Source organism: Mustela nigripes, chromosome 4 (genome assembly GCF_022355385.1).
Source record: "Mustela nigripes isolate SB6536 chromosome 4, MUSNIG.SB6536, whole genome shotgun sequence".
In the NCBI taxonomy this organism is placed as follows: domain Eukaryota; kingdom Metazoa; phylum Chordata; class Mammalia; order Carnivora; family Mustelidae; genus Mustela; species Mustela nigripes.
In genome coordinates, this window is record NC_081560.1 from 138,152,846 (window position 1) to 138,167,354 (window position 14,509).

The following is a 14,509-nucleotide window of genomic DNA, read 5'->3' on the forward strand; positions in this document are numbered from 1 at the left end:
CCTCCCCCCCCCCCCCCCGCCTGCTTTTCTGCCTACATGTGATCTCTGTCAAATACATTTTTTAAATCTTAAAAAAAAAGAAAAAGGAACATTTTATTAACAACAAGAAAGCCATCAATAAAAACAGCCCCGACGGCAGCCCATCTTCTCGTCTGTCGTGTCCTGGAGTATCCAGGTTCCCTGGAGGCATCAAGGGAGCATCTGAGAGGTGTTCCTCCCTCAGCACCCTGGTGCTGTGGGGTTCCCTTCCACTCCAGGGAGAGTGCACGGCGCAGGAGTGAATCAGAACAAGCTTTGGGTTTTTACGAAGCTGAATTCTCAGCAGTGTCCACTCTAGTAAATTCTGGAGCTCACTTAAACATAACCACCACAAAAAGTGACTTCCACATGTTTCCACCATGGCTATGGAGTTTGTCCGGGACTAACTCCTTGTGTCCCCTCCCCAAAAATCAAGATTATTCTCCCGTGATGAAGTCTCTTCTGTAACAACACAGATCTTGTGTGATAACTGCAATGGGAGACCGTTTTCCCTCCTGCTCTTCAAGGATCTGATGGTGAAGTCAGTGTCTCAAAAAACTGCCTGAGAATGATGGGAGCTGTGATTTAATTTTATTCTAGTGCAGAATGAATTGCTACGTGATATTATTAAAGAAGATTTGTTTATAAACACAAGTAGCAAATCTTCCAACATGTACCCCACTACAAGTTGGCAGGAGGGGATCCCGAATCTTGGAAAATTACAACTTACAAGGTTCTAGGAAACAGAAAAATACCGAAGTACATGCTTTATTAACCATTAGAGTGAAGATGTCGCTAAGTCATGTAGCCTCTGGAAAAATCCACTGTAGAGTCGTGAGAGAAGGAGAGTGAAAAAGGTAAATTACTTGTGAAAAATTACTTATTAATTCAATAGGTCCTTAAATGCAGAATTTAGGATTTTGGGGATGCCTGGTTAGCTCAGTGGGTTAAGCCTCTGCCTTCGGTTCAGGTCATGATCTCAGGGTCCTGGGATTGAACCCCACGTCGGGCTCCCTGCTTGCTGGAGAGCCCACTTCTCCCTCTCTCTCTGCCTGCCTCTCTGCCTATTTGTGATCTCTCTATCAAATAAATAAATAAAATCTTAAAAAAAAAAAAAAGAATTTAGGATATACAAGGTTACATCTTCCAAAGATAAAACTTAAAAGATTTACTGGAAACACAGGTCATACATCTCTGACATTGAAAATAAGACATTTTTACTTCCTGGGGGCCAAGGCTGCCGGGCGGCAGGTGTCAGAAAGAAACCAATAGGAGAGAAGTGCTGGGATGAGATGAGGACACCAAGCTCCACTTTTCAGTATGATCCCTTGGAGCCCTCCTTCTCACGTGCCATCTAACCTCTGGCAGTAAACGAGGTACAACCTTAAAAATAAAAAACGAACGTTTCTAGAAGAAAGCATCTGGGGGAGAAACCACCTGCAGGCACTCCTATGTAAGCTCCAGATGAATGATACAGCGATGCTAGGGCGTCCGTGAGGGCAGCATGGTGTCCCAACACGCCCCGACAAAGGGGGTCAAGCTAAAACTGTGCGATAATACTAGAGAAAAACACAGTAGCTTTGGTATATGTGCTGCCGAAGCGAGCACAAACACAGCGGCTTTGGAAATTCATTTATTCACCAATGATCTGTGCAGTCACACTGAGAAACAAATCCAAGGCGGCCTTAATGCACAGGGTTCAGAAGGAGACTTCTCAAACGGAGAGAATCAAAGTGAGAGTAAGGAATGAAGGGAAGACAAAGAGGGGACATGGAGGAAGAGGGATGTGAAAAGGAGGAGATGAGGGTGAGCCTGAGGCCGGAGCTCCCCAGAAGAGCGCGTGGCAGCACAGGGAAGCTGCGCTGCAAGCCCCCTCCACCCAACAGTCCCCAGCAAGGAAGAAGGAGCTTCTGCAGCTGCCCTCGTCCCAGGGAACCCCATATCCTCCTGCCCTATCCTCACTGTTTCTACTGCTGCTGCCTTGAAGGAAATATAAAAGAGCCATGATGCCATAATGCCATCTGGGACGTGGGAAGCCTGGAGGGTAGGGGAAGGTAAGGAATGGGAACCTAACACACATAAAAGGGTGCCAAGTTCAGAAGAGGACAGACCAAAGTAAAAGATAAAAACTTCCAGTTATTTTGCTAAAGATAAAATTCTGAGCAGTAAAGGAATTAACAGCAGAATCGAAAAGAGATCCCTCTACACCCATGTTCACTGAGCACTACATCCACAACAGCCAAGGGGTCAAGGAACCCAAGAGCCCAGTCGTGGCTGAAGAGATAAACCAAATGCGGTGTGCATGTACAGAGGAATATCATTCGGCCTTTTTAAAAGGGAGGGAATTCTGACAAGTGCTACAATATGGATAAACCTTGAGGATGTTTTGCTAAAGTGCAGTAAGCCAGTCACAAAAAGACAAATACTGTATGATCCTACTTCCATGGGGTGTCCAAAGTAATCAAATTCATAGAGAAAATAGAAGGGTGGTTGCCAGGGACCTGGGGGAGAAGGAAATGGAGAGTTGTTAAATGGGTATAGTTTCAGATTTGCAAGATAGGAAAGTTCTGGAGATGTTTCAGAACAATGAGAATAATGAGGGAGCACGAGGCTGGCTGAAAACAAAGCAAAAGCTGGCGCCTTGCACCCGCCTTGCACCCCCCTTCCATCCGCTCCCCCTCAGTCATGTGTGTAGCATCCCTCAGGCAGCCCTGACCGCCATGAACAATAAACAAATAATTAACTTGCAGAGCTCACAATCCTGCTAGACAGTAGTCTCCCTTGGCTTGCAATGTCCTAAATCTCACTAACAAAGACGATTGATAGCAGGATTGCCACATACCACCAAAAAGTCTCCCAACTATCTTAATGTTAATGGCTGGTCTAAAGACAACATTGCAGGGGCAAGGCCTCAGATAGGTCCTCTTTAGCATATGAAAACTCCATTGAAACCTTCCTTCCCCTCCCCTTCCCCCAACCGCAGGGTACATAACCTGCCATCCCTCAGAACCAGGGGCAGCAGCTCTTCCTGCCCACGGGTCCTGTCCCCATGCTTTAATAAACCACCATTTTGCACCAAAGATGCCTCAAGAATTCTTTCTTGGTCATCAGCTCCGGACCTCAGCCCACCGAGTCTCACCTAGGTTCTAGAACTTCATCAAGAAGACACGTAACAGCGCAGAACTGGACAGTAACAAATGGTTAAAATGGTAAACTATATGTTGTGTGGTTTTTACCATATTAAAAAAGAACTTCTGGGTCGTGATTAAAAGTTAAGGTACAGGGGAACCTGGGTGGCCCAACTAGTTGAGCATCTGCCTTCGGCTCAGGTCGTGATCCTGGGGTCCTGGGATTGAGCCCCGCGTCAGGCTCGCTGCTCAGCAGCAAGTCTGCTTCTCCCTCTCCCACTCCCCTTGCCTGTGTTCCCTTTCTCGCTGTCTTTCTGTCCAATAAATAAATAAAATCTTAAAAAAAAAAAAAAAGGTACAGGGACGCCAGGGTAGCTCAGTGGATTAAGTGTCCGACTTCTGATTGCATCTCAGGTCATGATCTCAGGGTCGTTGAGACTGGACTTCATGCTCAGTGCAGAGTCTACTTGGGTTTTCTCTCTCCCTATCCCTCTGTCCCTGCTCTGCTCGCTTTCTCTCTAAAAAAATAAATTCTTCAGGGCACCTGGGTGGCTCAGTGGGTTAAGCCCCTGCCTTTGGCTCAGGTCATGATCCCAGGGTCCTGGGATCGAGCCCCGCATCGGGCTCTCTGTTCCGTGGGGAGCCTGCTTCCCCTTTCTCTATCTCTCTGCCCACCTCTCTGCCTACTTGTGATCTCTCTTGGTCAAGTAAACAAGTAAAATCTTTTTAAAAAATAAATAAATAAAATCTTAAAAAAAAAGTTTAGGTCTAAAGGGAAGTAAAAATCAAACCTTCTAAGAACTGCAGACATTTGATTTAGGTGGAGAGAATAACAAAACCAGTCTTTAATTCTCTTTTTAAAGTAAATTACTACTATGAAAGACTTTAATGGCTGTAGCAAAATCCATAGGTGTTTAAGAAATAACGTGAATCTCAGCTCCAATGGGCTTGAGATGTACATTTCCAGAGGAGAGCTTCAGAAAGAAAGGCAGACCCTGTGAAAGATGAACAAACCACGGGTTACACTACCTTGTGCCCACAGCCACCTAAACTGACAGTTTGAAGACTGGGGACAACCATGAGAGACCATGGTTTGTGCGGGGAGCCACCCACGAAAGTCACCATCCAAATTTCTCCCTCCCTCTTCAGTAATTCAAACAGAGGTATTTTCCCTCAGTACCCGGTGAGGATGTTCAACCTCTAGCACTTCCCAAGATCCACCTCAGGAGAAGTCAATTTGCCCACAGGAAGCGTAGTTTCCAAAGCTGTCTACCGTGAACCTCTGAGAGATGTGAATTGAATTGAGCTTCAGGGTTCCAAAGTAGAAGTTCTCAAAGAGCTGAAAAGAAAGAATACAAACCCACAATGAATATCCAAAGGAAACTACAGATGAAAATAGTAGCCATCAGATTCTCTCGTAAAAGCACTACAACAATCCCAACAAACCTCTCGTGCTTTTTTTCAGTGTTTGTTCTGAAAAACGATCCTGGAGAGAAGGGACAGGAGTGGCAGAGGGAAGAGAAGAGAAGCTCTTCTCTCTGGTGCATTTTAAAACCTCCACTGATGAAAGACACTAAAGAAAGAGGGCTGAAAGGTCAATTCCAAAATTTCTCTACTAAGCACCCATGACCAAGAACTTGTAACAAACATCCTGGGGCTACATTCTGAGTCACAGCACCTAACAAAGCTGCTTGACAGACTTTCAGTTCCTGACTCTACAGCGAGTGTATTTTGTTACAGACAGGACAAAATCTGATTGCATTCCTCTACCTAGTCAACAACATGTAGTAGAAGCACCCATTAAAATAAATAGAAGATAAGGTTCCTAACCCACCAGTGATTCTGCCAACCCCGAGAGGAATCCAGAACATTCAGGCATACCAAACAGCCTTCTACTGGACGATATCACACATGCAAATGATAATATTTATCAAAAAAACTTTTACTCAACTTGGACTGAAGCCAGCATCCTAAAGTAAACGCTCTTTACTACAGTTCTTTACTTTAAAAACTTTAAAGTGTGTCAGACGGAGGAATGAGCTGCACTGTGACAGGGACCTGCCCTCGTGATTAGCACATTTATAAGGCAGAATCCAAAATGACATCAGGGCGCATCTCAGATGGGCACCTGGGTGACTCAGTTGGTCAGGCATCTGCCTTCAGTTCAGGTCATGATCCCAGGGTCCTGGGATCGAGTCCTGATTCGGACTCCTTGCTCAGAAGGAAGTCTGCTTTTCCCTCTCCCTCTGCCTGCCCCTCTCCCTGCTTGTGCTCTCTGTCAAATAAATAAATAAAATCTTTAAAAAAAAAAAACAAACTCATCTCATAAAGTTAACTGCTTAGATAACGGTGTTGAAGTGTAAAGTCGAAGTGTTAGGATGCAAGAACTGCTGTTTCTTAAAATGTCAGTAAAATCCCAAGAAAGCCAGCCTTTCCATACACATACCCAAGAAAAGCTTGGGTGGAATCTAGGGTGGGCCCTTTGCACAAAAGCAAGTGACTGTCTCTACACTTATTTTTGCATAAGCTCCATAGCCATGGACTTCAGCCACTGTTGCCTTCCTTCTTCCTGCAATTAGCGGCCTAGCAAAATGCCTGGGGTTCATTAAGGCTAACTTTATAAAGCCCAGTAAATATTGATTCTTCCACATGACATCAACTTGACCCCAAAGATCTATTTAGAGGTTGTATGCTACATGGTCTTGTCTTTCATAAAGGTGATCAGCTCTTGGCTGCATTGATTTACGCAATTAACTTCTCTTCCTGGCTTTGGCAGCCTGTTCAAACCATATCCACCCTTTTGTGTAAAGAAACACAGCCTGCAATGGTTATCTGCTAATCCCTTTGTTGAACCTTAATTCGAAGTGAAAGCCACGTCAACAAGACTGCAGATTGATAGCTTTGCAAACTGAAGCCATGTAGGTTCAAAAAAGATATAACCAAAGGGGCAATAAAAGATAAGACAAAACAGAACAAAAAGGGAACTCATAATACTTTCAACAAGTTACTCTTTCAGGCTTAGCAGCCTAGGGGTCCTCTACCGTCCATCCCCCATTTCCAAAAACGGTGATAAGAGCAGCCTGGGGAAGAGTTCGGCAGTCGGTCTACACTCACAGCCGGCCCACAGGAGCTGCATGACAGTGCGAATGTGAGCAGTGGCCAAGATCCAGGGGGATGAACGAGTCAAAGTCCCTGCCTTGTAAACTGTAAGGCTCTGCTGAAAATAAAGTATTTCCTATGATGTTTTTGAAATCTCTCTGCTCTCCTTACCTCTGGACTTATTTTACCTTTCTGAGTTGCTGCCGTCTTTTGTACCTTTGGTAATGTCCCAAACAAACGGATTTCTTACCAGATGTCCCTAGAGCGGGGCTGATCATCCTTGGGCCCCTCCTATCTCCATGCTCTTATTCCCTCTGTATGTTGATGAGGATTTCGTAACCATTTTTCACCATTCTCCTATTTAGGACTTGTTGTGTACCTTCAGTCTTAAAGCCTTTCTTTCAGTTCTATCAATTATTTCTAGTGACTCATTAAAATACGAGCTCTATATAGAGGAACAATCTTGGGTGTTATTCACAGCTGAATACTAACATATGCTGGAACCATACCTAGTAGACTGTGTATGGTCAATAAATACTTGCCAGAGAGAATGACAATGAAAACTAACGTTGTACATGTCTGCGTACCTTATCTGAAAAGTGAAAGCTATGACACGGGCTTGTTCAGATTGGATTTGAAGGTCTTACTTACAGGTTACCACCTAGAAACCCTTGAACAGAATCACCAAATTATATTCTCTCTAATCATATCTCAATTGTAACTAGTTGTCAAGAAAGAATTGCTGTAATGGAAATTTCACATAGTCCTTTAAATTTCTGTTTCTTTTTAAAAACATTTTTTTTTAGTTTGTCAGAGAGAGAGAGACAGCATAAGCAGAGGGAACAGCACGCAGAGGGAGAGGCAGGCTCCCCACTGAGCAGGGAGCCCGATGCAGGACTCGATCCCAGGACCTGGATCATGACCTGGGCAGACGCTAGACCGACTGAGCCACTCAGGCACCCCTTCTATGTGTTTCTTATCTGTTAAAGCCTAGATCCCTTTTTTTTTTTTAATTTTTTTTGAAGACTTTATTGACTTAATTTACAGAGAGAGAGACAAGCAGGGGGAGTGGGAAAGGGAGAAGCAGGCTCCCTGATGCGAGGCCTGATCCCAGGACCCTGAGATCATGACCTGAGCCGAAGGCAGAGGGCCAAGACACTGAGCCACCCAGGCACCCCACTAGATCCCTTTCTTAGCTCAAATTCCTGATGTGGAATGTCACTGAGCACCTGATTCCATGCGTTTTTCACACAAAGGCACACGATGTAGTTCTGTCTCTCAAGGGCTTACCATCTAGTTAGGGAGGCAGGGTATGAATCAGAAGAGAGGAATGTGGATGACATGGGTGTGTTCACCTTGTGAAAAGTTACTGATCTACTCTGTGATCTGGGCACCTCTGGATTATGTTCTACTTCAATGAAAAGGTATACCTTTAAAAAAAAAAAAAGAAAAGGTTTACCTAAAACAACATAGGGGCCAGAAGTTAAACGTGAGAGGGGAGGTCCAGACAGCTAATACATGCAGCAAGGCAAGAAAACAATGGGCGCGGAAGGCACAGAGGACAGCCAGCGGGCTGGAGGAGACGGGAGCCGAGCTGGGCAGCATAAAGGCAGAAATGGGCACAGTGCGCCAGTCCATGCCGACCAGGTTAAGTGTTTAGAGGGTCCCTAAAGAGTCATAGTGAAAAAGATTCAGTAAGGCTAGAGACAGAAGAACAGTGAATCACAAGAAAGGACCCTGAGGGTCAGGTTCAGAAGGCAGACTCCAAGGCAGACTCCATTCTAGATGGTAGGGAGCCACCGAAGGATTCTGAGCAGGTTGGTGGGCTGACACAAAAACCGTCTTACGGAAACTGACCTGGGTGTGGTGTACTGTGGTGCCTGAGGAGGGACGAGGGAAAGTAAGGGAAACCAGCAGTCTAGTAAGGTACTGAATAACTTTTTGACTAAGATAGTAGTTGCATGCCTGAAAAGATTGAAGCGGTTGTGAACTACTCTGAATGAAACCCAGAAAAGACTCTGTGACTTTCTGGGTGCAGGGGAGCCAGGAAAAGGAGATGAGAAAATCATGGATGACAGGATACACAGGAGGGTACTGTAGACAGCAACAGAACATTTCTGAGAGCGAGCTACTTTATGGGGAAACACAAACAAAAATTTCAGGTCTGTTTACACACTCACAGACATTTCTTTGGATATATGTGTCCCGAGCCCCCCTCCAACCTAGGGTTTTCCTGTTTTGCTCTGAGTGTATGTATTCATGACACGAAATCTGTAGCACTGTTAAATGGGAAAATATCACCATAAAAAGCCTTACAACTGTTCATTTTTTTAATCGAGTAGTTCTTTATATATTAGGAAATGAGCCCTTTGTCTACATTATGCATTGCAAATACAGCCCTTCACCCATTTGTCATTTGACTTTGTTTATGGTGGTTTTTACCAGGTCGATTTAAATTTTTGCAAGCTCAAATATATAGTAAAGGAGAGTTTTAACACAGCTAATGCCAGCGCTACTAAATGTATATTAAAAGAGCAGAGTGGGGTGCCTGGGTGGCTCAGTGGGTTAAACCTCTGCCTTTGGCTCAGGTCATGATCTTGGGGTCCCGTGCCCCACATTGGGCTCTCTGCTCAGTGGGGAGGTTGCTTCCCCCTCTCTCTCCACCTGCCTCTCTGCCTACTTGTGATCTCTGTCAAATAAATAAATAAAATCTTAAAAAAAAAAAAAAAGAGCAGAGTGAGTCATACATACATAAGTACTGATAACGCTAATAAAATAAAGATTGTTACTGGCCACCAAATAAAGATTGTGACTGGGCAAGCCTGTGTGCCTGGCGTCCTGCTGTGGGCTCCACGTGACCTTCTGACTGCACCCTCAAAACCCCAAGCAGCAGATACTAATTCTTAATTCCCATTGTACAGCTGAACCTGAAGTTAAAAAGGCTTAGGTGACTTGCCCATGGGTACATAGCAAATAAAGGGTGTGAAACTGAGATTCATAAAGCTGGAAAAGGAAAACAAAGCAGAGATTTAAACCCGGGAAGCCTACCTGGAGTCTGGGCTCTTGAACCCCAGCACCCCCAACCCCTTCCCTCATCCCTGCTTAAGCCACAGGGAGGGCTCTCCCCCCAGCACCACCTTGAGACGGAGATGAACACATTCTTCCACTGCTTACTCCTACTTTCCCTGCCACCTCTTATCTGGGACCTGGTATAAGAATCAGATGGCTGGTAGAGTTTTACTTGAATCCCTGATGAAAATGAACTGGAGGGGCTCTATTTAATTAGGTACCTGAAAGGGGAAAGAAGACAAAAAAAAAAAAAAAAAAAAAAGCTTAAACTACAAAAGAAAAAAGAAACTTGGTTGTGTTCTCTAGCCTAAAGTAGTTCGGGAAGAGCAGAGCAGTCTATTGTTTGGGAAATAAAAGACCTAGCAGGAAAAATTTAAATTAAAAAAGAATCACGTCAAGGTATTTAAATCATGGGAGTTTTTTCTCCTCACTGTTGTTTTATAACAACTCCCTTGGGATTTTTGAAACCTAAACCATTTTCTTTCTGAAAACATCTCTCTCTCTCTCTCACACACACACACACACACACACACACAATCCTGTTGTGCTTGAAGCCAGCATTTTTTAAAAAGCCTGCTGTAAAGGAACATAACAATGAATAGCTACACAAAACTACAAATATTTGATAAGGAGAGAAAATTAGGATTTAAAACTTCAAATATTTGGTCTTAAAAAAAAAAACTTCAAATATTTGGGATACTACGTGCAAGCAATAAGTACCAATTTGGACAATTTAAAAGGAAAATTTTAGGGGCACCTGGGTGGCTCAGTCAGTTTTAGTGTCTGCCTTTGGGCAGGGTCCTGTGATCAAGCCTGGCATCAGGCTCCCTGCTTGCAGGGAACCTGTTTCTTCCTCTCCTCCCTGCTTATGCTCTCTCTCTCTCTCAAATAAATTAATAAAATATTTTTTTAAAGTATAAATATGACGTTTGAAAACTGTTGTGCACACAGCTGCTGTCCTTTACTGAATACTCACAGTATCTTTAGAAATGGAATAAACTTTCCCTTTCACCAAGTAAAGAGAGAAATGTGGACCACCAAGATGAAGGTTTTGGTCTATTAAAAATAAAATAAAAACAGGCCCCAAATGGAGTCCCCTGTGCTAAGCCCCACATCAGCAAACCAAGACTTAATATCTAACCTAATTGGAGTTTCAGCCTCTTCCAGGAATGTGACCTTTCACCAGTCAATCTAGAATTCCATGGTCAGCACCAGAGAGCTCATCTGCCTGACAGACCCCTGCCCTCCCCTAAAGGAAGGTGACCTTGCCTGAAATAAACCACTTTTGGCTGGAAACTTCCTTTTTCTGCCCTGTTCTTCCTATAAAAATCCTTTCATTTGGTACAGCTCCTTCCAGCTCCCTTCTATCTGCTAAGATGGGATGCTGCTGGATTCACGAATCATTAAATAAAATCAATCAGATCTTCAAATTTACTCAGTTGAATTTTGGGTTGTTTTTTTTTTTTTTTAAAGATTTTATTTATTTATTTGACAGACAGAGATCACAAGTAGGCGGAGAGGCAGGCAGAGAGAGAGAGAGGAGGAAGCAGGTTCCCTACTGAGCAGAGAGCCCGATGTGGGGCTCGATCCCAGGACCTTGGGATCAGGACCTGAGCCGAAAGCAGAGGCTTTAACCCACTGAGCCCCCCAGGCGCCCCTGAATTTTGGTTTTTTAACAGATCAAAACCAAGGCTTCCCTGACAGAGAAGTACGAGAGAAAATCCAACCATCCTGCTGTCCCTTGTTCACATGATCTGTGAAGCCTATCATTTCTTAGTTTGTTCATGGTTGTTTCCTAGGGAGAACACAGAGGGAATTATTGATTTCTAGTAATGTTGTGGTATACACTGAAAGAAAAATAGTGAGACTTAAAGGCTAACTGTGGTCATTTTTCCTTGCATTCATTTCAGACCTTCTACTTCTTCCTTCTAGGCCCTATGGCATGACCATCGAAGACCAGAAGTAACTCCATGTGTAATTAATCTCAGACATAGAAAAAGAGGGTGGAGAGGAGCCTTCTCCTATTTGTGACCTCAAGCCACGAAACCAAATGAATGGTCAGTCCTCAAGAGCATAATGACAAACCTGTTGGGGATCTCCGCCCCCGTGGCTTCCCAAATGAGGTTTGTTCTCTTTCTTCTTAGACAAGGTAGTGGCTCCTCTCTCCAAAGATCTCTCCTTTACAAAAACCTAATTCTTATACTGGGAGGCCACAGCAAACTATCTGCTGCCCAACATGACTTCACCAGGAGGAAATTCATTTCAAACTCCAAAATAAAAATCCCAAGTATCGAAGTCCTGTGAAATATATAATGATTCCTGGTCTATCTGAGTTAAACTGACCCTCAGAACGTAAAGTAGTACAACTGAAAATAAGTACTGGTGTTCAGTTAATGCAAGTATTATGTACTATAATGTATATACTATAATGTACTGGGTCCCAGTTCTCCAGAGGTAGGGATGCTTTCTATCGTTTTCATATGTGGCACTCAGACTTTAGACTCAAGTAGAAGAAACAAAAGTATCAAGTGCATGATACTTTGAGATTTTCCCAGTGTTTTTCTTCTATTATCTGTTTTACAAGTTCTATTTCTTACAATTACCTCCCAGGCTACAGATGAAAGTAACAGTAAATAACACTATTTTGTACTTAATAACAATGCTTACCCACCTACCTCCCTACCAGGGATGAGGATGAATGGAAGGGAGTCTGACAGGCACTCAGAGCTCTGTAGGAAGGCATTCCCAGCATGAAGCCTTGCTGTGGTTAAATAACACCTTTCCTCTAAGGATCTAAAAGTATCTCACAAAGCTCATTAACCCTTCAAACAAACTGCTGTGACATACACCAGAGCTGAGCTTTATTATTTAAAAGAAAAGAACCAGACAGGCTAAGACCACTAACATCCTGATACAAATTTAGGAGATCCCAGGATCAGGCCCAGAACACAGGCCGGTAGAAGACCATATCCACAAGGCACTGTGCTATGCGTGCCACAATTTGAGTAACACATCTGTGCCAGAGAATGCCAAGAGGGGCAGTTCCATTCTTGCGCCATGTGTATGCAATCACTCTGCAAAGAATCTGTTCATGGGGTTCTATGGCCAAGAATGAAAAATAAATAATGGGAAAAGCAACCCTCACAGACCTTGGGAGATCCTGAGAAGCAACAAAACAAATAATGTCATATTTCAGATGTGTTCTTCATGAAATTGACCTCCACGCACAAGATGAAGACTTTGGGGCGTAGACAGAAAGTAATGGACATCAGACTAAAACTACAATAGGTTTGAACAATATCAGAGCTCCATATATATCACAGTACTAATCTTACTTAGAATTAGGATCACAAATCAGGTGTTTTTTTTTTTTTTCCCACAACTAAGTTCTGTTTCAAAGTTTTGTTAAAATTCCCCTAACCTAAAAAAATGATTATGAATTTCTGCCAAGGTGCCATGCAATTCAAATTCTCAAGACTTTCTGTACTTTGCATGTTTCCTCTGGCTACATGTGCCATCACTTCTGAAGAGAGTAAATGTGGGAGATATGAAGACAAGAAGGAAAACGGAGATCCAACACATCCAGGGGTCAAAAAAAAGGCCTCCCATCTGCTTTTAAGATATTAACAAAGACTGTACTCATATGGATTCTTTCTAAAGATCGCAAAAGAACACAATTGAGCCTATTCATACTAAGCCATGTACCTCTACACAAAGACAAAACACACACAACTTCGTCTGAAAACCAGAGAAAGGAACTTCTTTTCTTTTGAGAGAGAGGTCTAGATGGTTCTTAGGGCAAACTAGACGTTAATGCTTTCCTGTCAATAACCACAGAGCCACTCCTTCCCCCAAGTTCTCGATCTTTAAACAAGGACAATGCTTTACAAGCCTGTGCTGTGCTGGAACAAGATAAATTGTAAGATGGAATTCTGAGCTCTGGGTATGATTGTCACTTACGGCCTATAACCATTAATTCCTCATGAGAGGAAGCAAAAAGCAAAGTTTCCTTTAAAGATAAAAAGGCAAAGGTTTTGTAGAACTCTGACAGCTTCGAGTCTCTGCGGTCATCATCTGGTCTCACAGGGCTGTAGTATTTTTAAAGACTGGCATAGGAACACTGCCTTCAGAATAAAGAAAGACTGGAACAGGAATACCTACTTCAGAATAAAAGCCAATGAAGCTGGCAGGTACTTCCTATCCTAGAATTGTCTCCAAATACAGCTCTAACTCTGCCCAAGATGCCACTTTTAATCTGAAACCTCAAGTTGCAGTGATCAAGTGGCAAGAGTACCGATAATAATAGCTAATAATAGCCAATAAAAAAAGGACAAAATGTACTTCCAGAAAGGTCTGGGGCACTGTGCCTCCAAGGAGCAAGGTAAAGGCCAGACTGGGGGAGGAGTAGCCCCTGACATCATCAGTTGACTGCATCAGGGAAGCAGCAGGAAGATGCTCCGTGCATCTCCATGAAAGGTGGACCAAAAGCTTGCCTGTCCCCGGAGCACAAGCCCCATCTCCAGTGACTGCCACAGCACACAAACACTCTGAGGGTCCTTACACGGAATGGGAACGTGAACCTGGAAATCCTTCATTCATTCTGCTCTCCCAAAACCCCTGCCTGTCTTAGCTGCCGTGAACAGGAGGCATGCTAACAGCATGACCCAAGGAGGCGCCAGGCACAAGCCAGATGAACAGAGCCGGGGGAATAAAGGCTTCAAAACTTCCCTCAGATAATCACTCAGGGCTGCACTTTTGGATGCTTGGCCTGAGCCTCACTGCTGACGTAAGGATTATCAAGTATAGTTTAAGACTCTGCTGGTAAGGCCAAATGACCTATTAGAGAGTGAATTAAAACAGCTCCATACTAACAGGACGCCAGGCAGTTCTGCTGAGTACCTCAATACTCAAAATGCCAAGGGACTTCCCCTCCCTGCAGGGCTGCTTAATTTTAAAAAGCAGCAAGAAAAAAATGAGGGGCAGAGGCAGGAGGAAGGAAGAGGCTGTGCTGACAGGGCTGCTGAGCCTAGACCAAAGCTCGCAAACCACAGTACGCTCTGCCCCGCTCCCCGGCAGCAGGGAGAACTCGCTGCAGAGATGGGCACCTGGGAGCTGGGTTTGCCAACAGATTGGTTCTGGCAGCAGCCTCGCCTCCGGGCATGGATATTACTGCTTCGGCAGGGCAAAACTGCCCC

At 43.9% G+C, this 14,509-nt stretch overlaps 1 protein-coding gene across 5 annotated transcripts in view; it reads right to left on the reverse strand.

Moving 5' to 3' along the window:
- Positions 1-3,967: 3,967 nt before the first annotated feature.
- Positions 3,968-14,509, reverse strand: part of ASCC1 (activating signal cointegrator 1 complex subunit 1) — a 100,840-nt gene continuing 90,298 nt past the window's right edge. For 3 of the 5 annotated variants that reach the window (XM_059397685.1, XM_059397683.1, XM_059397681.1), the window contains exons 10-11: positions 4,327-4,485; positions 3,968-4,141 (exon numbers count right to left, since the gene is read on the reverse strand). In XM_059397685.1, coding sequence (XP_059253668.1) covers positions 4,369-4,485 — 117 coding nt within the window. In that variant the 3' untranslated portion in view covers positions 3,968-4,141; positions 4,327-4,368. Of the gene's footprint in view, positions 4,142-4,326; positions 4,486-14,509 lie in introns of those variants that run through there. The other 2 variants (XM_059397682.1, XM_059397686.1) reach the window with 2 other exon arrangements.